Source organism: Pholis gunnellus, assembly GCF_910591455.1.
Source record: "Pholis gunnellus genome assembly, chromosome: 15".
NCBI classification, from domain to species: Eukaryota; Metazoa; Chordata; class Actinopteri; order Perciformes; family Pholidae; genus Pholis; species Pholis gunnellus.
The window spans coordinates 11,613,243-11,638,096 of NC_136542.1; the positions used below are offsets into that span (position 1 = coordinate 11,613,243).

At 42.0% G+C, this 24,854-nt stretch overlaps 3 protein-coding genes across 4 annotated transcripts; 1 reads left to right on the plus strand and 2 right to left on the minus strand.

The window, feature by feature from the left end:
• Nucleotides 1–41: 41 nt before the first annotated feature.
• Nucleotides 42–6,585, minus strand: mis18bp1 (MIS18 binding protein 1; the record flags this gene model as incomplete). Of its 2 annotated transcripts, none has more annotated exons than XM_079174847.1 (16): nucleotides 42–277; nucleotides 521–575; nucleotides 681–768; nucleotides 853–992; nucleotides 1,098–1,204; nucleotides 2,168–2,355; nucleotides 2,458–3,148; nucleotides 3,231–3,297; nucleotides 3,419–3,579; nucleotides 3,957–4,078; nucleotides 4,265–4,355; nucleotides 4,499–4,620; nucleotides 4,805–4,878; nucleotides 5,093–5,397; nucleotides 5,511–5,648; nucleotides 5,736–6,585. In XM_079174847.1, 16 exons carry the CDS (start codon nucleotides 6,583–6,585, stop codon nucleotides 177–179), a joined length of 3,300 nt encoding a protein of 1,099 aa, XP_079030973.1. In that variant the 3' UTR covers nucleotides 42–176. The 2 variants fall into 2 exon arrangements, with proteins under 2 accessions (XP_079030973.1, XP_079030972.1); XM_079174846.1 differs by having other exon boundaries at nucleotides 1,098–1,231.
• A 548-nt stretch (nucleotides 6,586–7,133) lies between these two features.
• On the plus strand, nucleotides 7,134–10,606 carry LOC306707400 (serine protease HTRA2, mitochondrial-like). The gene is made up of 8 exons (XM_079174848.1): nucleotides 7,134–7,815; nucleotides 8,205–8,409; nucleotides 9,027–9,221; nucleotides 9,417–9,449; nucleotides 9,605–9,713; nucleotides 9,834–9,903; nucleotides 10,003–10,098; nucleotides 10,263–10,606. Exons 1-8 carry the CDS (start codon nucleotides 7,355–7,357, stop codon nucleotides 10,426–10,428), a joined length of 1,335 nt encoding a protein of 444 aa, XP_079030974.1. The 5' UTR covers nucleotides 7,134–7,354; the 3' UTR covers nucleotides 10,429–10,606.
• A 279-nt stretch (nucleotides 10,607–10,885) lies between these two features.
• hif1aa (hypoxia inducible factor 1 subunit alpha a) lies at nucleotides 10,886–23,714 on the minus strand. The gene is made up of 15 exons (XM_079174834.1): nucleotides 23,466–23,714; nucleotides 16,835–17,025; nucleotides 16,380–16,531; nucleotides 16,097–16,181; nucleotides 15,296–15,405; nucleotides 14,286–14,479; nucleotides 14,011–14,117; nucleotides 13,737–13,884; nucleotides 13,253–13,560; nucleotides 12,984–13,165; nucleotides 12,773–12,895; nucleotides 12,405–12,652; nucleotides 12,222–12,321; nucleotides 12,038–12,128; nucleotides 10,886–11,940 (listed from the first exon to the last, which is right to left on the minus strand). Exons 1-15 carry the CDS (start codon nucleotides 23,495–23,497, stop codon nucleotides 11,771–11,773), a joined length of 2,241 nt encoding a protein of 746 aa, XP_079030960.1. The 5' UTR covers nucleotides 23,498–23,714; the 3' UTR covers nucleotides 10,886–11,770.
• Nucleotides 23,715–24,854: the final 1,140 nt, after the last annotated feature.

Consider the following 24,854-nt stretch of genomic DNA (forward strand, 5'->3'; position numbering starts at 1 on the left):
TATACACAAAGAAAACATAACTGCACTACGAACTAAAGAATGTTTATTAAAATAATAGTAACAACTGACTTTTGTGATTATGGCTTTAAAGAAAAACTATTTACAGATGTGTACTGTATTGATTTTAGATCATGCAAACAATTTTTTTGTTCAACAATACAACGTTTCAGCTCTAATCAGTCGTTGTCTGAGAAGTAAAAATCCTCTTCCTCTCCGCTTTCAGACAGTGCACCATCAACTCCTGGGAACATCTCCCAAACGAGGAAGGTGTCATTTTCTAGCAAAAAAAGGAAAGAAACGTACAGCTTTTGAAATGTGTTCAACTACTTTCTGACAATCTTACTGTGAGAATCCTTCTAAACACAGAACTCCTTCACAATGTAAGAAAACGACAGCCTTAATAATAGGCTTCAAGTTAGACAGCGCTACCTGTGTTAATCAAATCAAAGCATTATAAACTTCAAATTAGTATTAGCTGTGGTGGTATTGTTTTGTATTCTGCAGTGTTTCTGGTATTTACCTGTGTTACCACATCTTCTCATTGTTCGTTTAATGGATGGCGTGGGTGTGAAGCTCTGAACGAAACAAAGCAGGAAATTGCTATTTATCAAAGAAAAAAATTTAATCCACATGCTTCAAGATAACAGGGATGTCAGCGATGAATACCTATAAATAAGTACCTTTGAAGAAGGGGCCTGTTTGCAGACGTTAAACTGATTTTTTTTCATCCTCTTCTGGAGTTGATAGACGTACTTGTCATCATTGCTCCTTTGAAAACGAGGCAGAATTAAGTTAGTTATTGTACTGAGATGACTTCTTACGAGCTAGAACGCAGAATTCGACGTCATTCACCTGTTTGGAGAACCCATCATGCCAGGAGTGATATGCAGACACTGAGGAGTCTTCACTTCGGGGAAACCTGTCGACATAGGCGTCAGTGGCTCCATGTCTGTCAATGTGAAGTCGTGGTCACTCGGACACATGGAGGGCATCTATGCATCAAGATAGCCACGAAGGGAACAGTTATCATTATCATTTTGTATGGGGTCCTAATCACAAATTCACTTATTTCTGTAAAAAAACAGAAGGAAACAAACCTCAAAGCGTTTATTCTGCATGTACGCAGAGCTGAAGACGTCCTCAACGTCTTCTCGGGGCATGGCCTCCAGGAACTGACGCACCTGCTGCTTTCTCTTCAAGGTTCCTGCTCGGGCAGATATCACCGGATGATCTGCATAGATTACAAATCTCTGCAGTTAACCATGTCCTCTCATTTACTAAAAAAAAAAAAAAAAAACTACATTTAGATCATTCTAGTAAAACAAAAACCACTATACACTATACACAAAACACAAAAAGAAAACATAAGTACTTCACTCACTCCAATAAAGTAAAGATTACATCTGTCAGAAAGAAGGATAGTTTCACTCTTTACCACATCAATTGAGATAATTATTAATTCATCTGCGCTTCTTCTCAATATCATACGTATGGGCCAAACCCTTTCATTAATATTGCACACAAATCAAAGAGGAACTTCAGCAATTTGACAAACAAAAAGTCTGTTTCCAGGTTTTGGAGAGTTTTAACACTGACATTACTTAAATTAAAATATAAACAATAATGTAATAGTCATGACTGTAAATTACTGAAAGGTGCACTCAGCAGAGTGAAGATCTCCGCCAGGTGTGTCTGCAACGACCACTGTGTGATTGAATGAACATAACCCACAATTTAAGTTTCATATCTATTTTTTCGACAATATTGGTGTAAAACGGAGGTTGATGCCCAATAAAAAGGCTTAAATAACTGACCGCAGCGCAGCAACTGGGCAGCGGCGATGCAGTCAGCTGTGCGTGTAGTTCTGTTAGCTGATAGCCAGACACTATTCAGATGATTCCCAGCTTTACATATACAGTATATCCCCTTCCTCTCATCAACTAGACCCAGACATTTGCTAACTCACTGTATTGCCTAGATTTATTTATTGATGTCAGAGAATTTTTTGCAACTGTACAAAGACAAAAAAGAAACACAAAGGTTTGGGGCAAGGGCTCAGACACAGGCTGACTTGACAAATTGCCTCAAGTGATGTCACCTGAATCAAATCTGGGGGTGTGGGTTCAGAAAGAGTGAAATGACATCCCAAACTACAGGCCTTCTCTACCTGTATCTTTTGGTGCTTCCAACTTCTCCTTTGTGGGTTTCTTGGCTCTCTTAGCTCTCTTAGCAGGAGTCTGGTAGGTCCCCTGGGATGTGTGCTGGAAGTGGCACTCTTCTGCAGAACGTGTTCCAACTATCCTCGCCACCTTTGCCCAGTAACCTGCCACGTGCTTAGGATAGTAGGACACAGCCCTAGAAAACACAACGCGCACATATACACCAGCGGGCCATGAGGTTATGATACCAAAATATGCAAAATGATACCATCTCATTCTGTAGGTTTACAAAACTTACTCTTGTAGCTTCATAAGCTCCGCCTCCGTCCACTCGTCGGCATCGTGCTCTTGTGGAATCGGTGCGTTGCCTTTGTTTGCCGTGGTTTCTTTTTTGCTGGTCTGTGTCAACTTAGGCAAAGGCTTTGTGCGTGATGATGACTTGGTCGATTTGCTCCGTTTATGTTTTGTTCGTGTTACTCTGGTTCTCTTCCCCACTTCCTTCTCAATCTCATCAGAGGACTCTGATGACTCACTTGATGGAAACACGTAGCTTGGCCGTGACTTGTTAAGAGCTCCCCTGCCCGACTTCCTTCTCCAATTGACCCCCTCATCTGATGATGCTGATGTTTTATGATCATTAAATGATTTTGGGGGTGCTGGGACAGCCCGCTTGCTACCCAAGACTCTCACTGAAGACCTTGTGGAGTTATGTGTCTGTTTTGTTGAAGACTTTTCAGGTTCCCTTTGCTTTTGAGGGACAGTGTCCACATACAATGTTTTCTCTGTAGCTGGATACCTTCGGCTGGACCTTGTTTGTCTGCCAGACCACGCCTCAGGGCTGTGAAGTGTCTCCACAGGAGGTTCAGGTGAATAAGAGGGCTTGTTTTCAGGCTTAGATTTGGCACTGTTGCGTTTGCGGAGTGGCGCCTTGACCCTCCTCAGAGGTACTGATGCTTCTTTGTCGCAGGCTGATTCACATTGCTGACGGCCTGGAAATATAGAAGACAGTCTGTCTGCATGCAACTCACAACTTATCTCACAATACTAAGACTACAGAGAAACCATCTTTACCTTTACTGTAGGGCAGGAACACGCGCAGAGATTTCTGTGACGCTCCCGTAGACTTCGTTGTAGAGACCTACAGTAAGATACACACATTAAACATGGTCACGTTGATCAGAAATATCAGTTGTTTGTACATAGTCAAACACATATTCTAGATTATTATGCAACTCATGAGCTCAACTTTAGGTGCTTACAGGGATGCAGATGGAGGTATCATAACATTCGTGGATGGTAACATTCATATGTGAATCCAGAATGACTCTCCCTCCTTTCCAATACTCCAGAGGTGGCTTGATCACGCGACCACTTCGGGACACGTTTGGACGAGACAAGGAGGCAGGAAGACAGGAATCCGCTGGAGAAGGGGAGAGAATAAGTGTACACGGTCAGAAAAAAGTCATTTATTACAGCTGCCATGGATTCCAATATATACGTTAATAAATGTTGTACTACCACAGATTAAAAGTGTCAATGTGTGAAATTTATGGGGTCAAGATTTCAATACTTCCAACAATACAAAACTGATAACACTCCTATTAACTTCAGCTATATTTTGTGTTTAGTGTATATGCGTAAATATCAGCATGCTAAACTTAAATGAATAACATGGGAAACATTATGGGAATAAATGAATAATTGGTGTAGGCGGCCGCCATTATTCACGCCCGAGAACATTCTTGTTCTGAGCATTTGTTTGCCAGGCTGTTCGCTAAACATTTAACTTGTACTCACGAGTCTTGAAAGATTTTTTCCTCTGCCGCTTCACAGTGTCAATGATGGGGGATGCCTCAGATTTTGTCTTCGCCGTGACACTTCCCCCCTCACTGTTCCTCTCTGTTTCTCTGCTGGGGTCGCTGCAACACAACAAAAGTCAGGTTCTTTAAAAAAAACTAAACTTTCAAAACTAACCATATGTGAATATGATTTTCAACCATTAAATGGTCATTACATCGCATGCTTTAAATTATTCAACATCTCGATCAAAAGACAAAACAATCTTGTATCTGTAACAGCATAAACAACAGTATTCGTATTCTTACTCGGTTGACTCTGATAGAAATCTCTCATAAAGGGCTTCCCAGTCTGGAGGAAACCCTTTGGCAAACTTCTTCAAAAGCCAGTTGGGTAACCCTGCAGGTGGTAAGTGAGAGGTACATGAAAAGAGTATTAAGTTTATGTGCATCTGTATTTTTTTAATGCATTTTTAACCTATTTCTGGCAAAGTGAAACATGTTCTCATTGGTAAATATCTACCCACACATAATCGGGCTTACCAGAGTCGACGCTCGTTTTCATCTTGTCACTCAAGATGTAAACCCTGCCGGAGACAGTCTTCACAACATTATTAGAAACCCGGTCCACAATGATGTTACTGTTCCATGGTATGTTTTCGTCCCTGGGCGGAGAAGACAAGTAAAAGAAATCCCCAGTGTTTACATTAAACCACATACAAATCTGAAGAGATCTAAAACCTAAAGCATGGACACGTCTGTCTCACAGGACAGTAGCTGAGTAAACAATATGTTGTAATGAACTTTGAATGCATCGTTTCATTTCATGCTCCCTCAAGAAACACTTACCGGTGGATTCCATCAACAAACAGGCCCTTGTGATTCTTCCGCAGGAACCACTTTTTGAGATAAATCACACTCTCCTGCCAAAGAGGAAACAACACAAGTCCAATATGAATCAACAGACAACATTATCAAACTATGATTAAATTCAATTTCCCATTTGATCAAACATGTACCCGTAAATCCAAACAATGAATTGACCAGTGGTCTGATTTTGTTTGATAAATCAACATAAAAGACTCTAATACCGCTTGCATTTAAGAGGTATTAATATTAAAATAAGTTACTACTCACAGTTGGGAATGTTGTGCTCTGGGGCCATTTGTTTCGCTTGAACACAGCGTCTAGCTTCTTCGGTATGGAGATCCTCGGCGTGTTGAGCACAAGCGGGTCTTCGAGGGAAACAGGTTGTGGCGACATAGCAGGGCTCAGGACATCCTCAGAGGGATCCGTGTCTGACAGGCTGTCAGGTGACTCCACTCTGGACCGGTTGACCGGAGCCACACTTTCTGGAACACTTCTGAAAGCAATGTCCTCCATCTCACCCATGCTGTGGACTGCGGAGGGAGGAGATGTGTCTCCGGACTGATGGGAATCACCTGTGGAGAAGAAAGTAGATGAAAACATAAACATGACGTAGAAAAACCTAAACGGAAACAATGCCTACATACATGCACAGCTACACGTTTTGGCTTACTTAATACACACTCACTTGTATTAAAGAGATCTCTCGTGGTGCTGCTGACTTTATGAACTTCCTGCTGCTTCGTTTTACTTTCTCTCTTCTTCATGTAAGTAAACATCTTAGCTGGAGACATTAGGGGACATTTTTCCACGTGAACGTCGCAATCTGTTCGAAACAACAAAGAGGAATCAGTCAATGTGTTGCCATTAATGATGACATTAAGAAAAGAATAAAGCAGCAATAATATCTCACGTTTCATTGGTGATGGGAACACAGGTTCATGGAGGAATTGGTTCGCCTCTGGTGGGTCAGCAGATAATCCTCTGACTTTACTTGAACCTTCAGGGCAAGTGTTGTTGTCCCCACTGAACGCACGTGAGGTTTTCCTTTCTTGTGGCTGACTTCTGGATTCATTGCTGACCTCCTTTGTACCGCTGGTGACTCTGTTAAACTCCCGCGGCTCACATTTCCTCTTGAACCTCTTCCTCGTGGGGGAGAACATAAAGGCTGGAGACATCCGTGGGTCAAGAGGAGCACACCCCTCCACAAACACACTGCTTTCAAAGTCACTGTCCACCGGATGTACCTTCACTGGAGTCCTGCTCATTACCTTGAAGCCACCCGAGTCTCTGATCTGAGGCAACTCTGTGTGGATCTGCTTTCTGTTGACCAGAGAAGAGGGGTGAGACAACGCTGTTGACTCTAGGAAAGCTCTCTTTCTTGGTGTGCATCCATGTCCCATTTCTGTCATCGGGGGCTTTTCTTTCACGTGCTTGCTGATACTGTCTGGATAAACGAAGGTTTTCTCGGGACTCGATATCGGCGAGAGTGTCAAGGCCTGCACTTCATTGCGATAAGAACCAGACCTCTGATTCTCCTTCAGCTCATCGGTCATCCAGGTGCTCTCTGCTCTCTTCCTCGGCGACTTAAACATACTTCCATGTTTGTCTCTAACGTTACACCGCGGGTCGTTGTCTGTAAAAGTCTCCTCCCTCGCGTGAATCGCTTCTCTCCGCACTTTCGACTTTAGCTTAGCGAACACCTTGGCAGGAGATTCAAACCGTGGTGTTGTGTGTTGTAATAAATGATGATGCGACGCCATGATCTTCAGGAAAAAGAAAAACGATAGGTATGCATTCGAGGCGTTTGCTAGCAGCTAGCTTGCTAGCTCGCAAATTTCAAATTTCTCATCTCCGCCGCGTTTGGATAGAAACCTGTGACGTACTGCCAAAACAGAAACGTCACTTCCACACAGTACTTAACCGTTCACAGTCCCCTGAGACGCGAAAGGGAAATGTTAAAACATTTTGTAAACACATTTAACTGGGAGCGTATCCCATTGGTATCTAATAACTAATTAAGTTAAAGAAATATCAGTTTTGTATTCTAATATTACCCCACAAACGATGAAAAGAAGCTTAACACTAACACATGCAGTTGAACTTTCAAATACGTTGTACCCTCAGTGTTTTACGTATTTTTATTAACCGTATTACTATTTATTATTAACCATTTTTAAATTTTAATTTCTACATTTGTTTAATTTTTTTTTTATCCTGTGGAGGGCAGTAATACGACATGCAAAAACAACGTAGAAGAAGAAGAAGCGTACTGCGCATGCACGCCTCAAAGTCACACTTCCGGGCTAAGGTTGTTGATTTCTAAGCTGTCGCTGTCTGCCTGTCAGGTGTAGATAACATTGGGATTCACAGGGAGTATTTGTGCTGTATTGGTTTTATGTATATGAACAGTGCGACTGTTATATTTAATACTAAACGGACCGTTATAACTGTAAATAGAATAGGATATAAAGTGTTGTTTAGGTCAGCAGACTAACAACTCTTGAACTGGTGTGACTGAAGTGATGCAACATGGCAGCAACTCCTCTCAACAGGTGTCTTCTGTCCGCACTAAGGAGACACACTCGGTGTCAGAGCCGTGGACTTAACTCTTTGGCCGAGAGGACAGTCAGTCGGGTGGCCTCTGTTGGGACATGTAGCCACAGGAGAGCAGAATGGAGCACAAGCCTGGACAGGGTACCCTCGATGGAGTGGGACAGAAACAATGGTCGGGACAACAGCAGCTCCCCTCTGCTCACGTCAGTGTCGGTGGGTCTGGGACTGTGTGGTGCGGCGCTAATGGTCAGTCAAAAAGATGAACAAGTGAAGGACGGAAGAGCCTCGATATCCGGGCGGTTTGTTGAACTCACTCTGCCATCAGCTCAGTGTGCTGCTCCATTTAAACCTGACAGCCCTCGGTACAAATACAACTTTATTGCAGATGTAGTCGAAAAGTCCACTCCAGCTGTTGTCTACATTGAAATCTTGGGGAGGTGAGTCGACTGAAAGGGTGCTTTATGGAATAGTTGCAAAATCAATTCATTTGTAGCATGTGTTACACCCAATTCTCAGCTATGTTATCACATTAAATGTTTGTTTTTATCATACTATATATAGAATAGCTTATTTTGATTAGTGTTACTCCCTCAGTATACACATTGAAGTGACAGCAAACAAACTGTGTGACTCTATCTAAATACTAATGTTTGTGACTACAGGAGTCTTCTCTACTAAAGCACATTATCCTGTTTACCTGGATCTTGTTGAAACGCCTGTTTGTCAATTGCTAAAATAACATTTTAGTTTTCCTGTCTGTGCGGATTGCTCTTAATACATTTTGCTTTCAGGCTGAATACGATCAACTGCTTGTCCTGTTTTACAGACACCCATTTTCAGGAAGAGAAGTCCCCGTTTCAAATGGCTCTGGTTTCATCATTAGCAGTGACGGTCTCATTGTAACCAATGCTCATGTTGTGGCCAACAAGAGAGGCGTCCGAGTGAAGCTCACCAACGGGGAGATGTACAATGCCACTGTGCAGGATGTCGATCCAGTGGCAGACATTGCCACCATCAAAATCTCAACGAGGGTGAGCGACAATAATCTCTGCTAAAGGAACTGTACATTTATTTGTTTACCTCACTGGATCCACATTTGCTTCCATCAGAGTGTTAATAAAAAACACACCAGCATACAATGTGATCAAAACTAGCAACATTTAATGCCACTTTAATGAGAAAACCTTCAAACGTTATTCTTATTATTATTATTTAGCATTTTAGTGTTTGCTATAAATCTTGTAATTGTTTATCTGTTAGAAGACAAAAAGTGCTCTTTAATGTGCAATATATAGTTTATAAAGCAGTCTAATGGTCAAGATCATCACATACATCAGAACGTTGAACTTTTGTGTCTCAGTTAAGTAGTGTATCTTTTGCCTAACAACTACAAGTCTGGGATTCACACTGTCTACTGAAATACCACTATAGCAAAAATGAATGGTCTTCTTCTTTTCCCATTGAAAAGAGTTACTGTGGTAGAATAACGGAAAGGCTGATTCAGCATCTTTATAATAAAACGGTACACTTGCATGATCGGGTTGTTGCAGTAAGAAAAATAGGGCATTGATAAAAATGCTGTTCTTTTGCTAGCATGAATACGAGCTGTAAAGAAGTACTGTTGAACAGCTCTCTCTCTCCATCTCAGAATCCGCTACCCACGCTCAACCTGGGTCGGTCGTCTGATGTTCGACAAGGAGAGTTTGTGGTAGCCATGGGAAGCCCGTTCTCTTTACGGAATACTATCACGTCAGGAATCGTCAGCTCAGTACACAGAGGCAGTAAGGAGCTGGGCCTGTCCAACTCCAACATGGAGTACATCCAGACGGATGCAGCCATAGATGTGAGTATTAAAAGTGTATATATGTACACAAAATCTTTGCAAAGAGGACACTAGTTGCTTTGACTTTAAGTTAGCCTGATGAACAGATGGCCACACACAGTACATGTTAGGAACAACAATGTATCAGGAAAAAAATGTGTGGAGAGGATTTACTGTGATTCAGAAGTGTCACATGTAACCGATTTGTGTTTGCAGTTTGGAAATTCTGGAGGTCCCCTGATCAACTTGGTGAGTCACAGGTCTGGTTTTCTTCTTCATTTTTGTTTTACAAAAAGTTGCATTAGTTTAATACTGCAAGAGTTTGACCTTGCTGGACTTTGGCAGCCAAATAACACATTGGTGCACAACACACTATCTGAATGTGTTGCTTCTCCTCTTATTAGGACGGGGAAGTCATTGGTATAAACACCATGAAGGTCACCTCAGGGATTTCTTTTGCTATTCCCTCTGATCGCGTCACACTTTTTCTCGATCAAGCAGCAAAAAAGAAGAGTAAGAATCAAAAGCTACACATCGCACCCTCTTTCTGTCTCCCATGTTCTCTGTAGCATCCAACTTCTCTCTTCTAAAATACATTATTTTTACACATCCTTTTTGCGCACCTTCTTCAAGATTCTTCGGTCGGTGAATCAGAGACGAAGCGGCGATACATTGGTGTAATGATGCTGACACTGACGTCGAGGTAAATGCTTCACAATCAGAGACCGCTGCTGTAAAACAAAGTGTAGTTACAGCAGGGCTGGCACCACTGTGTCTAAAACCAGATGTGTTTCCGCTTCAGCATCATTGCCGAGTTGAAGTTGAGGGACTCATCCTTCCCCGACGTGACACATGGCATCTTGATTCACAGGGTGATCTTGGGCTCACCGGCCAACAGGTAAGCAAATCATGATGAGTGGTGGAGGATCCTCCTTGCTCTTGAAGTTTCAGTGTTTGAGTCCGTGCTTTTCCCCTTGAACATCTTTGATTTACAGCCATAGGCAAGGAATAACTTGAATGATATGTTGCTGCTAACCCACAGTACTGTCGTACTTGTTTCAGAGCTGGCATGCTACCAGGAGACGTCGTGGTGGAGATTAACGGCGTGAAGGTGAACACCTCAGAGGAGATCTATCAGGCCGTCCGCAGCGGCGACAAAATCACCATGGTTGTGCAGAGGGGACAAGAGTTGCTTCGGCTACAAATGACTCCAGAGTGCACAGAGTGACACTCACTTCATGTTAACCTGAGGGCCAGACGGTCACATGATTAGTTCACGCTTTAATGTAAGGTTCTGAGCTCCAGTATTTGATGACTTGTGTTAAATATGTGAACCTGTCAGAAAAGAATAGATGAACAGTATTTATCCAGGTATTGAGTACAATAAATAAAATGTGTTTTCTACCTCCACAAAATCCTTCCTCTTAATTGGCAAAGTAGCAAAACTAGTCATGCACCATGTCGTTGTTTCTACAGCCAAAAATACAGTTTCTAAAGTAAATGAATTGAACCTGAAACAATGTATTTTATTCAAAGCCATTTAATGGTGGACGGCAACAAGAAGCATGAGAGACCCAACTATGTGGCATGGATCAATGGTGTTTAACAGACTACCAGTAAACTGAGCAAACAGGTTTGAGAACTCAAAAAGTGCGACAATGATAAGTAAAATGTGAACATCCCACTCATTTTAAAAGACTGTTTTGATTATGTCACTCACAGTAAAAACAAAAAAACATGAATTGACTTCATGTTCAAGAAAAATGCCAATCCTGTATGATGAGAAGCAAACAAAAGAAGTGAAGCAGTTACTCTCAGATTTCATAGTAAGAGAAGTCAAAGCTGTGAAGCCACACTGAGTCATTTCCCTGGTATATGTACAGTAACACACACTTACAGTAAAGTAATAAAGTGACATGTACTGGACTGCTACACAATTAAATGCATTTACGTCAAAGACTGATAGCTAAGCGGAGAGAACATTCCTTCCACCTACGGTCTAAACAATATGTTCATACTTAACCTGGACTTGTGACATCTTGTTAGGTACGAGTACTACAACATACAAGTATGGGAGGAAAAAATTAAATTGATCATTTAAATCCCATTAAAACGACTTTAAAAAGGCTTAATATATATATTGCTGGTAATATTTTTCTTTTTAAGAAAATATAAATTGTGCGACTGAAGCTTACAATACACTGCTGGCAGTAGACCCAGGTTCTGTGGTGACCTGCTGGAAAAGGGTCATCTGTCGAGGCGTCGTGTGCCGAGAGATTCCCCGGAATAGAGAGGAAACAAAACGAAACAAAAAGACAATTGGACATCTCATGATGTCTGAATCCCTTTCACCAAAACCCAGATGCTGCTATGGTGTTTGCCACGGTGGAATGCTGCAGATATCACAAGGTGCACAAACAGCAGCCAGACTATAATCAAACTCAGACAGTTACATAAATAAGGGGCAGTGGGGCGAGGTCAGGGCTCTTGGAAAGGGAATGACAATACGAGGGAGACATTGTAGTGTCCAGTCTAGTCCAGCAGTGAACAGAGACTCCTTTTCATTTTAGCTAGACTGTATTGACGTGGTCCAGAGCGCACAGCAGCTCCTCTCCCTGCAGCAGGGACTGACGGCCCTGCAAGGGGGCATTGACCTCGCAGTCGTAGCGGGTGAGCTGTGGCAGCGTGAAAAGGGAACCGGTGCTCTCGAACGTGCTTCCCAGCAGACGACTCGCCAAATCTACGAACAAGATATTCAAGAGTTATGGTTCTGCTGGTGTTTAGTATCAAGGAGCAGTCTGATGGGTTTTTTTTAATCTCAGATCCAGTTTATTCACCTGAAGGCAGCAGAAGTATGGTCCTGGTTGTTGCTGACTTTGAGGCCTTCAGCTTTTTGCCCTGCTCCACTTGTTCCTGGGGCAAAGTTTCCTGTGAAAATCATCAAATACAGACATTCAAATTCTCCATTTGTAAACATAAAGTTAGATCTATGTAAACCATCGTTGGATGTTGGTGACTTACCTGTCCAATAATCTCTTTTATGTCACCCAGCTTTCTTTTGCGCAGTGAATTCTGAGCTGCCAGGGTCCTGAGAGAGACTTCTTTGTCCAGCTGTGGGGTCCTGTGGCACAGACAATAGTGATTAGCTAACCCCCCAAAAAAGCCTTATAAAGCAATGAATATGGTGCTTTTGGGAGGCTTTACCACTTAGCAATGATGGTGGCAGGATGAGGGGCGGCAAGTGGTGCCGGGGAAGCTGTGAGACTACCCGGTGCACTGAATGGGGAGCTGGGATAGCTGTGAATGTCCTCTGTCACATGGACCGGAGAACTCTGAAGGGACTGGACTGGTCCACAAGATAGAGACTCTTCGGGGGTCAGACTGCGCAGCTGGAAGTCATCATCCATGGGGATGTAGGGAGCCAACATCTCCAGATCCAAGTCTTCCATTGCCTTCAGGGGAGAAAAAAAATGTCTAATGAATAAGAATACAGAGATCCTTTTTCTATATTAGATCAACAATTAACTTGATTTAACCGCAATGAAATCCACAGTGTCTCCTGGCATTATTACCTGTGTGGTGAAGGGGGTCTTGGGCTCTGTATCAATGGCAAACAGCTTCTCCACCAAGTCTAGTTTGAAATCCGAGTTCATCTCCGAGTCCATGGGATAACAAAAGTCCAGCGGACTGTCGGCCTAAAGAGAAGTCAAAGGTCATTCCCCTCTCAGAACATTCTAGTAAGTGGAGAAAATACTGCAAAATGACAACAACTGACTCTCTGACCTCTGAGGAGCTGCTCGATGAGGTGGACCGGGCTGGAGCATAGCTCTTAGCTTTGTCATCCTCAGAGCTGGTGGTGGCGACACAGAGAGGCTCGCTAAGAGGCAGGGTCAGCTTGTCGCTGGTGGAGGGAAGCATTACATCATTGTATAGCGTGACCTCCTCCTGCAGCAGGATCTCTGAATCTGTACCGGAAAACAAAGGGAAGTAAGAATGGTTTCAAACTCTGATTTCTACTGTGGAGAAGTTTTAAGTGCTGTGAGGCCACAAACCAGGGCAGCTGAAGTCCAGGGAGATGATGGCGTCTCCAGCAGCTGGGGCCAGCAGTGTGAGGGCCTCTGGCTCTGCCTTCAGCTGGTCATACAGGTTCGCCGGAGGCTTGGCCTCTACTGCCTGAGTGAACAGTGTGATCACATCCAGCTCCGGGGCCTTCTTCTCGTCCTTCAGCAGGAACTGAGACATGTCGGGCTGGCTGCTCTCAACCACATCTTTTTCTTCCTCCTGCTGCTGCTCCTCCTTCACTGGCTTCACATCCTCGATCTGCTCCAGGGACAATATCAGTTTCTCCTCCTGGATGCCACTGTAACAGCCGTGAGATTGACTTTACTGAGTATTTTTGCAATGGCTCTGAAAATACCACCACAAAAAAATAACAAAAAAAAAAAACACGGTCTGTAATCTGTCTTTTTTTGTACAAGCCAGATCTTCAGCCATCTCATTTTACACGAGAGTAAAAACGAAGAGCCTTTATAGTACCTGAGCACAAAGTTGACACAGACAACACACTGTGGCTGGGAGTTCTTGTTGTTGTAGATGACAGTGGCTTGTGTTTCCACCCACACAAAGCCGCCTCTCTTGGCCAACATCCGGTACTGGCCTGTGCTCACTTGGCCCTTTGCAAACACTAAGAGCCAAGAGAAACAAAAAGGAAATCAAGAACAGATAGATTTAGACATTTAGTTAAAGGTTTGGCAAAAATAACATAATAACACAAGTTTTAATTCAATGCACTCTTGTTCTTCATGCTTACAGTTGTGATGAGTCTTGGTAAGATGGTCTGAGTCCAGAGCATGATAGTACTCATACACAGAACGATTCAACAGGTCTTCTGGGTCATAACCCATGAGCTCAGTGATCCTGGTTTAAAAAAAAAAAAAGTCTCAATTCCTCTGCTGACATGCAGATGAGGCTTCTGTAGTACCTACAATGGACACTAGGTGGCTCTGTGTGCCTGCTAAAGAGAGCTTTGGCAATAATAACAGTAAAAGCACAGGCTCCATGTCAAGCTTCTTAATATTCACTCACCTTTCGTCACAATATGTGAACTTCATGTCCATTGTATGGCGGCTGAGAAAAGTCTTGGTGTCAAGAGGGACCTCAATGTTGGAGGGATGTTGGATGGGGTCGCAGATCAAAACCAGGTAGGGGACAGGTGGCTCGTTGGGAGTCTCCTCAGTGTGGGTGTCATATACACGGACATGCCCGGCGCAGTGGAGCACCTAGAAACAACAGGCAGGTCATGAGAATTTATTTCCAGACCCCAAGGAGAGGGAAATGTTTCTGAAGCAGTAGACGCATAATTATCAGACACAAGTAACTAAAAGGCATGTGTTCAGATATTCAAATACATAAATGTTTTTGGCATGTGGGTAGCTGTTGCATAATTCTTCTGTCTCCTTTTTTCCTTTACATAAAATACTTTTTTTTTTCTCTGCATGTCCACTAGGAGACAACATTAAATGTAGGCGTCTGTGAAATCAGTTACGATACAATAATATTACATTTAGCCTTCGCACATTGATTATGTGAGTTCTACGTTTTCAGGCTTACTCAACTCCTTTTCATGCAAGTTCTTAAAGCTATTCAAGTAATGGCTGCATCTAATGCAGGTTTCCTACATGCATGTCTGTCAATCACAGACACGATGGTTTAATTTGTATTAAGACTATCATGACGGTCCATTTCCTTTACACATTAGATCGTCATATTACTGCTGATGTAGACATGCGCTATAACGCAGTCTGTATCTATCTAGTTGTTACAACTCTTCACCTACAGGTCAACCTTATTCAGATATAACTTTAACATCAGCACATTTATAATATAATATATATATATATATATATATATATATATATATATATATATATATATATATACACAATTAAAATGTTTTTGACATTTGATTGACTCACTAAAACCCCTGGTGTTGATAGGCGTACTTTTAATAGTTGTAATAAATACTGTAATCATTAAATTCATACTTATTGTAAAGCTTTTGGTTTTTTAAAGAGAGCATTTCCACCACCGCCTACCTTCCATGTAGCTGATTTGACGTTGACCGTGCGGCCCCTGCTGGTGAGAGTGCATTTCATTCGGAGGAAGAAGCTGCGCTCGGTGTTTGGTTCTTTGGCCTTTTTGGAGCCTGAAATCACAAACAGGAAGAGAGGTTGACTGCCTCCATTTTATACTTTTCATTCAGTGTTCTATCATAAACTTTTGCCAACTGCCAAGAGTTCACATTTGCATTTTGCGGATACATGAGGCGATAGAGCACTGTGGTCATTTAACAGCAAGCTAAATAAAGGAAGTGGAGAGCTACCGGCCGTTGTAGCTGAACTATCTCTGCATGTAAACTGACTGAAATGCACTGACAACAAATGATGCTGTGAAGTACATTTTGAAAGGGAAGAACCGGGGCGTTTTAGCCTAATTTATTTCACATAAAAGTTCTAGTGAGAACCTTAAAATTAACTCACTGGGAATTATACAACAACAAAAAATTCAATCCACTGACACAAAGCAAAGCTCAATTGTGTTGTGCAAGCAAAATAGGAAATGTACCAATGATGTCTTCTGTGCTTTGTGAAAGGTCACTTAATTCCAACATTAGCCAATTCTAATCACTTTGACCTCTGGACTGAAGTGGGAAACAGTAACTTGTTCTGACAGACTGCTGGCTTGAATTTGCCAAAAAAGAGTGAATTGGATTCCCTGCTATTGGAGCACGGTCAGACCTGACAGAGTGCTTGTGTGTGTGTGTGTGTGTGTGTGCCCGATTCTGTCAATTAGTGAGGTTATATCATTTGTCCCTACTCGTTGTTGTTGTCCCTCACCTGTTTTGTGGACCAGCATCTCCCTCAGCTCTTCCTGGTCACAAGGATGTATATAGTCAAACACACTCTGTCCACACAGGTCAAACTGCATCAAAGAGAGGGAGAAAAGAGTGAAAGTCCCGTTACCATGTACATGTACATGCAGCAGTTTATAGTTGTTCATGGTGGACATTGTGTGGCAATGTTTATTGAGCAGTATCTGTAAAAACCTAAGATTAACTTCTGACTCTGATTCTATAGGGTCTCTTCAATGTTTACACACAACAGGTCGACTCAGACCAACCTGTGCCAGCCCGAGACACTTGTTGACATTCTCGGTTAGATAGATCATATCTCCATCTTCCGACAGGACCAAAAGAAAGCCATCCAAAGCCTTTAGGCAGGAGCTGTTTAGCTGTGATTCAAGCTCTGTTTCCTCCTCGGTCATTGGCTCATCTGGAGGAGATAACATAGAGGAGAGGAGGAGGAAGGGAGGGAGGGAGTCATTTCATTCCACCAAAAGATCCTTTACATTCTTTTGATTGTGGCTTATCACAGTATAAAGAAAAACAAAAAAAATGAAAATGTGGTATCTGGCACCTTTATCAAAACAATCCATTCTCAAGATGCCTCTAAGATAACAATGGAAACGGCTGCAAAACGTAATCATCACATGGAGACCAAAAATAACAACAAAAATACACACTATGCCCCGAGCTAAATAGTTTACTGACAGGTACAACAGCTATAGACACTGACCAGTGCTGAGGAGTTTCCTCATGCGCAGGTAGCTGATGATGAGCCTCATTATCGAGGCTTTGTCCAGGCTGGAGCTGACGCTGTGGGCCAGGGGCAGCTCCTGTGCCAGCTCGTAGAACACCTCCGACTCCTTCCCACGCCGGCTTCGCGCCGCATCCCTCGACTTCTCCTTCCTGCGCTCCGAGCTCACCCTGCAGGAGAGAGGTGGAGGGTCAGCCAAATCCTGGCCACCAACTGGTTCAATACACAGAGCTGACATCCCCCCCGCCCCCCCTTTTCCCGACTGAGAGTGTCTGGTCGGCCACCGTCCTGTTACTGGGGAGGCGGCAGCAGCTGGAGTCCAAAACAAGCAAGCTCACAGCCAAGCTTCTGTCTGGACCGGTCAGACTCATTTACATAGATGGCTATCTGCAACCGCCTTATTGGCTGTTGACCAAACGAAATGGAGTCCGCCCCCTCAGAGTGATTGGCTGGGAGGCAGGGCATGGAGTCTCCTGTCTGCACAGCCAAGCTACAAGAAACACCAATCATCCTGACATTTATGAGTCTGGCTGAACGGGTCTTCAGGAGAGAGAATGATAATACACTAACACAGAGATCACACGCACACACACACACAGAATGAATGACACCTTCAATACCAGGACATACAAACGGTCTTCTTTTCCATTAGCATGCCTCATAACTTCTTACCGCTTGTGCTAACCCCATATTAGATCAAGCATTTATCCAGGCAGTTATCCAAAGTCTAATGGACCCTCAACACACTGTAAACAAGTTCTTAAGACATGGCAGTATTTTAAAATGAGAAGAACGGCAGACTTTAAAAGGACACAATTCACTTATTCCCTTTATTTTACTGATGCCCAAGAATGGAACAACCTTGGCTTTTAGGCCAAGCACTGCTTTGAGTTTTTATTTGTATTGGTGAGCAAGTGGGCAGCTCTCATGATGACCACAAACATAAATAGACTGTCTAAATGTGCAACATAATTATAATAGTCAACCTGACTGACTTTCTGCCATTATCCCCTCTCACAACCACGACCTCATAACCTCCAAAGCATTTAGATGACACTGAGGCAGCATCACCACAACATAGATGGCAGTTCAAAAGCCCTTGGCTTGGAAATGTACACCTAATTGAAATTGATCTGTGATATACTTACAGCATTGACCGAGGACATGTTGTTATTTAAAGGCACTCTAACAAGAAAATGGACCGGCTGACTGAAATCACCCTCCTGCATATCAGATCATCTGGCAGGGCTGCAGACAGACCTTTCATCGGGTAAAGAAGGGAATGCTTTTGCTTTTGGATGAAAACTTTCCATCAAATACGGATGAATAAACACCTCCTCTGGGTAAAAAGTCTGAGCGAGACCGTTAGCTCGTAGGCAGCGTCAACAACTGAAACCTAAACCTGAGAAAAACACCCGAGTCTGTAAACACACGGGGATGTTTTGTGTGCAAACAGTTGTACATAGTAGGGGGCTGGGTGTTCAACTGCAAAAAACAAGCACAAAAACGAAATAGAAACCACTTTTCAAACCTATGACATTTTGTTTAACCAACCAACCCAACCCATCTTTAATCATGGCCCTTCTACTGGATACCTTTCCATCCTCATGTAATTCCCATTTGGTGACAAATGCCCGCGGAGACAAATGGTCGTCACTGAGGTTCTTGGTGGAGCATAAAACAAGAATCTTCCTCCTCTCAAGGATCAGTGAGTTCCTGTGTACTGGAAGATAAACATGTCTCAACCCAGACTGTATTTACAGCTACAACTGTATACAGTCTCCCACATGTTTGCACATTTGCAATACAATACCTTTGACAAATATTTACAGTATCTTCTGTCAACTCCACAGGACATAGCCATAATATCCAGACATCATGAAAGATCATCTCAGTTATGCTACCTCTGTGTTGTATTACACTTCCTTTCTTTCAGTCTGACTTCTGGCTCGTACTGCAACAATCACCGCCGACCTACATTCATGTCAGTTCATTTCTCACAAATGAATAAAAAGCCATTTTACCAAGGGGACGGTGGGAAAGTGCTCTCGCTAAGCTACAGGCTAAGCTTCTGATGATCTAATGACAGATAAACTCCACACGTATTTATAAACTGTGGTCCCCCCTGGAGGTCAGATGATTGATTAGTACAGGCCTGTAGACAAATTGATTTCCTCTGTAGTGGCTGCTCCCATATTGTATCACACAACTTCATGCAAATCCTACTCAAATTAAGTTCAGCTGTAATACTCCACTGCAATACACCTCCACTGAATAGAGGGGGAATCCTGCATTCAACATGAAAAGTCTGTTGTACTTATTCAAACATACAGAATCACAAAAGACAGCAGATTGTGTTGAAAGCACAAATTTGTTCACAGGATCCAATATTAAAGAATCCTTTTCAGTACTGTGATACTTCATTATAAAGAAGTTTTCAACTAAGGGGGAGAAGAAAACTGCAAATACTTATTATACATGAAACATGCAATGAAATGAAAACAGCTCCCTTGATGTTCAAACAAAGCCACCGTTACGTAACACTATTAATACACATACAGTTATGAATGCCCAGCAGCCCTCTGCTTGATATGCCTCACTGAATACACAATCACATGTCCAGCTCCGCTAGCTTGAATTAGACTTGTTTTGTTTTCTGTTAGGAAATATGCTATTATGTAAACGTTTATTTCAGTCGTTAACAGATGTGAGCGAGTGGATTACAGCTTATTGGGGAAAACACAGAACGAAAGCGAGCCTCGCCAATGCTACCAGAGTGTGTGTGTGTGTGTGTCTACGGGTTGACCTATTTTGCTCGTAACCATTGTCTTATCTATTATATAATCCAACACAACTAAAACCTCGACCCAATATGAAAAGCAAAGCACCACTGAAAGTAAAACCTTTACTCACAAATGAACCCGTGGCATGATATTAATATATGTAGTGTGTGACATTTTTGGGAACAGCATAGTAGTGGTCTCCTCTAAAAACTCAAGTATGTTGCTATTAGTGTCGTACCGACCACTTTAAATAAAGTAGAGGATGATAAAAATCAATATTACTTTCTAATTTGCGAGTGGAATACTGGAGATATTTCCTTGTGTTCAGCTACTCAATAAATAATCGATCATTTAAATTCAAACTTTTACTAGAAACTTTGTGCCGACTGTATTCCTATTCCTTTGTATTCATTTTTAAATTTCATTGATGAAAACTGTCGTTTTTGTTTCACTCGGCTTATTTTCATTATGTAAAACTTCAAATGTTCCCACCTGAGCTTGTTCTATTCATTAACTATGATTAAAGACAATGAGAGGTGGTTTAAAGCTCTGAAATAGGTGGTAAGGGCACCTTGAGTAGTTGGTAGTATTTTCATGCCAGAATTTCTTTTTCTTTTTTTGGCTTGACAAATATGAAGCATTAAAAAAAACTAGCACACGGTAGTGACAGGTTTTAAAGTCGTTATCACTGCTGTGCAGAGAGTTACTGGAGTTTGACCCTTTTTAAACTACAACAGACTCCTGGTTTATCAGTCTGATTATCATTATTTTATTTTTTTAAAGCCTTCAGTGCACATTTTCTCATTTCTGTCTTTAGTCACAAGATGTGCACATACAACCAATAGATACCTCTGCCCTGTACCCACAAGTTCTAACTAGCCTGAACAAGTACTCCAACAATAAACCGCAGGGCAATTTACAAATTGCCAGGCAGTGAATCGCAACACACAATAAGCTCCTCCTAGTGACGTCAAGCTCCGGTGATTAAGAGACTGATATCACGCCACAGAGGCACCTCACAGACACCAGCTTGAACTGTATCAAACCGGCCACGACTCTTGATTTCTACTGAGATAAAAACAAATAACACAAAGCTAGTTATTGAGACTAAACCAGTTATTGAACCTATCTTAGGCCTATACAAAGTGACAAAGTTCAAGTAAAGTCAGCCGGACAATGGGATGCAGTCTATGACACCAACACATCCCCACCAAACTGAATTTAAGGATGATAACTACAGGCAAACTATTTAACTGTTCAGTCTACAAATAAGACATTTTAACACAGGGGTCACTAATAGGTGGACAGCGGTCCGGTTCCGGACCCAAGCGTCGTTGTATTCCGGACCTGGACTTGTAACCGGATAGATAATTGAAAATGATTTACTTTTATTTTAACCGGCGCAGCTTTTCCAGCCTTTTACGGTACTCATTCAGCGCTCAAAAAAACACCGACAATTACATGCATTGTGAATCGTATCACGTGATACTACTCAGACAATCAAATATGTGTATTCTGATAAGAGACACAACTCCAGCGACATGTACACACACACACACACACACACACACAAGAGAGAGAGACCCAACAGTTATTTCACATCGGGTTCTCCAAGAAGAGAAGTGTGGACAGTGAAACCAGAGGCCTTAAACAGGAATGGACAGACTCTTATACCTTCATTCTTCCTAAGGGCAGTTGAAAACCAGTATGACCAGTAGGTTCAGAGACCGTGACCGTTTTTAAAAGTGGCGATGTGAAGCACCACTACGAGACCGAGCACACATCTTTTGACCAAACCGACCCACTCACATCTGAAATGAAGGCACACCAAATAAACAATCTAACAGCCCAATATGATCAGAATCCTAACACAGTAATTCACTGTCCAACGCTGATGTTAACAGAGAGAAATAGAGCTGAAACAAGTAGTTTCAATAACCACAGATAAAGTCCCTGCAAACAAATTTCTCTTTTTAGAAGATGAGAAAAATATGGACATCGTGGCTTTTTTGATTGACTGAATCACAACTCACAGCACAAGTTAGGCATTATTTTGATGAACCTTTGCATGAGGAAGTTCTCTCTAACCGGACCTCGCTGAATTTTAATTGAATACCCCGGTAGTAACACATGCCACGCAAGTGTGGTACAATTGCATAACACCAACAGCCGTAACAAGAACTTAACAACAGCTCAGTAGGACTTTAGTATGCGGGATGAAACTTAAGCTCTGTGGAAAAACTAGCAGCCATGTTGAGTTTACACTTTTTCAAAGACATCTTCTATTACCAACTGTTGAACCGCGAGGTCATTTTGGGGGGGACCTTTTAATTCCATTTTAACCTAACTTTACCAGGAAACCTTGGTGCAAAGCGCAACCCCCTCTATGAGCATTTCTTAAATAAGACAACATTCTTTGAACTTTTCTTGTGTTGTCCTCTGTGGAAGAATTTCATTATCCCCCCCCCCCCCCCCCCCCATCATCATGTTCCCAGCCCACTATAAAGACTCTGCTCTATTACATGTAATTATTTAATTATTTTTTTTCAGGACTGTCTTTACTTTTAGATGACTTTTTGTTCTTGCACCTACTGTTTCTATTGGAACCATCTTTCCCTCCATCTGGATCTGTACAGTAAGTGGAACCAGGACGGATATGTTGCAAAAAAAAATCAAGCTTTGTGCACAAAAGTCTTTGGATACGTTCAGCAGACTTTGTCTGTCAATGATAGAACGGCCCTCAGTAATCTGCTGAAAGCACAGTAAAGTGTTAATGATCCTATTCTACAGTCAATACTAATTAATTATTACTGTTATTAACAAAAGCATGTCAAGAAAAACCACGAAGGTCAACATTACACTAAATGTAGACTCTGCCAAGCTTGATTATTAGTGTTACTCAATGATAGAAAATGATTTTTTTTTAAATATATTAGTCAGAACATAAACATCTATTTTGTTTGTAATTAACAGTGAATCATTAATATCATGTATTATATAAAATATAATTTAATACATCATCTCAAAGTTTTGGGTATCCGAATGAGGAGTGATAACCCAACTGCAGACAGACTCAGCAGCATCCAACTCAATATTTGGACTTTTTGCTGATGATTACAGGTGGTGACAACAATTTAGTGGAATTAAAAGTACAACTTTTCCTCGTAAACTTACATGGTAACAAATTATAATAACTTCTCTAAATAAACTTTACCATAAACTGCTTCCAGGCCACAAAACAAACAAAAGAGAAATTCAAACCACGGCCAACTTCACTGAACCCTAAATATTTCATCAGCAACCGCGCACCACTATCACGTGACTAGCGCTGCCCGCTTCTCAACGATGAACACTATGATGAAGGTTGGCACATCACACACAAACAGTAAGTCACACCACTAATTACATAAAGTGGATTTAAAGCTAACACATGTGTCAGACTCTAAATAAACGTACCGCTAGGTATTACATTTAGGAGATCTCAACACAAAAACAAACACGTGGTAACGATAGCTGATCGAGATCCATTTAATTTCAAAGCAGATTTTATCAAAATAGAAGAGTTACCTGCAGCTTGGTATGTCAACAGTTCAACGTCAACCGCTCTGAGGAAGCTAGCTAGCAGCTTGCTAACGATAATAGCGTCGTTAGCAGACGCTTTTTGTCGAACAAACAGACAAAACTATCAGTAAAAGCGTTGAAATAAAGCCCATAATGTCACATCACGAGTAGCAGTCAAACCCCAATCGACGACCAGAGTTGTTAAGTCAGCTCTTAAACGACAGGACAGCCTGCGTAGCATTGACAGACGCTAGCGTTGCCGTTACCTTTTCTTTTCTGGTACAGTTCCTGTGTCCATGTCAGGACGAAAGAACCGGAGTTGAGTCTCTCTCTCGGTATCAAGCTGTGTCCGCGCCCGTCGAGAAATGTACCAAAAGATCCCGCAATTATTCACTGATCTGAGTCCGTATGATCCTCACACGCTTTGAGTTCTCACTGTTTAAATGTGCTTTCATCCGCTAAAACCATCACATTCGCCTCCTCTTCTCCAGAAGACAGTGCCACGCTGGTGAGAGACACCGTACAGACACTCCTCCTCCTGGCTCCGCGGGGACGCGCAGTCACATGCTCTCTCCATCGAGGACGCGCACAGAAAACCTGGTGAAGCCAGTGGAAAGAAAAAATGAACTGTAAATGTCGACTACAGTTGGCATACGGTGTTTGATTCAACTGTCCGTCTATGACACCAACATAGACCTTAAGGGTTATACAGATTAGAGTGGTGTTTATGTCTCTTTTGGTTGTAATACTCCTGTCATGTTCCTTCAGATTTGTAGTTGTAGGGTGTTTTAGTATTAAAAGCCTTGTTTTGTTAAGTGTCCCAGGACGAAAGCTGTGCTTTTACTTAGTACTTTTCAAATGGCAAATTTAAACTGTTTTTTTAACCAAAAATGCATAACATGACACACTATCCTCTTATTTACCTTCCCCCCTGTGCCCCATCCGCCAAACTGACCCTGCCCCGTCCCCCTCCAGTTCCCACATTGTCCTTCTCTGTCCAAATTAGTTTTTTATTAAGAATTTCAAACTTAAGGGTTAATCCTTTTTCAAAAGTTAAAGTGTATTGTTGTGAATTGAATTAGTTGCTTGTATGTTTCAGACATATTTTCTCTTCGCATTACCCATATGTGTGCATTTGAGGGGTTTCAATAGATTCTATAGAATCCACTTCACACTCACTGGCTTGGTGATGGTTTTGGTTATTCTCCTGAAGTGGTTTGGAGATTTCTGTCCAGTCATGCTCCACATCCCATACCACTGTTTGGCAACTATTCACATCAACTGTGATTCAGCTTTGAAAAAGTAAAATATTAGGAAATTGATTTCCCAACCCAAGTTCACTCATTGGATGTCCTCTTTGCTATATTGCCTAACCGTTATTGTCCTCTTACAACGCACATATTGGTAGTTACATCTGGGAAGTGACGCATTTAAGCAAAGCTTCGCCAGACTGTTGGCTGGGTGGCACAACACGTCCGTTTGTGTGTCAGAGCTGCAGACTTTGACTTGAGAACAAACAAATACATGACCAGAAAAGCCACGAGTAGCTTTGCTATACCTTGTGCTATACCTTTTTTTTATGTCTTGGGAGTTCAATGAAAATACACTGATGGGACTCTGTGCTGTGAAACAACAATATTAATACAATAATTTGA

Coding starts and splice junctions, on each gene's coding strand:
- LOC306707400 (XM_079174848.1), top strand. CDS start 7,355: ATGGCAGCAACTCCTCTCAACAGGTGTCTTCTGTCCGCACTAAGGAGA. Junction 9,904..10,002: donor ATGCTGACACTGACGTCGAG/GTAAATGCTTCA, acceptor TTTCCGCTTCAG/CATCATTGCCGAGTTGAAGT. Junction 10,099..10,262: donor TTGGGCTCACCGGCCAACAG/GTAAGCAAATCA, acceptor TACTTGTTTCAG/AGCTGGCATGCTACCAGGAG.
- hif1aa (XM_079174834.1), bottom strand. CDS start 23,497: ATGGACACAGGAACTGTACCAGAAAAGAAAAG. Junction 16,182..16,379: donor AGTGTCTCGGGCTGGCACAG/GTTGGTCTGAGT, acceptor TCTTTGATGCAG/TTTGACCTGTGTGGACAGAG. Junction 12,653..12,772: donor AGACCCCCTTCACCACACAG/GTAATAATGCCA, acceptor TCTCCCCTGAAG/GCAATGGAAGACTTGGATCT.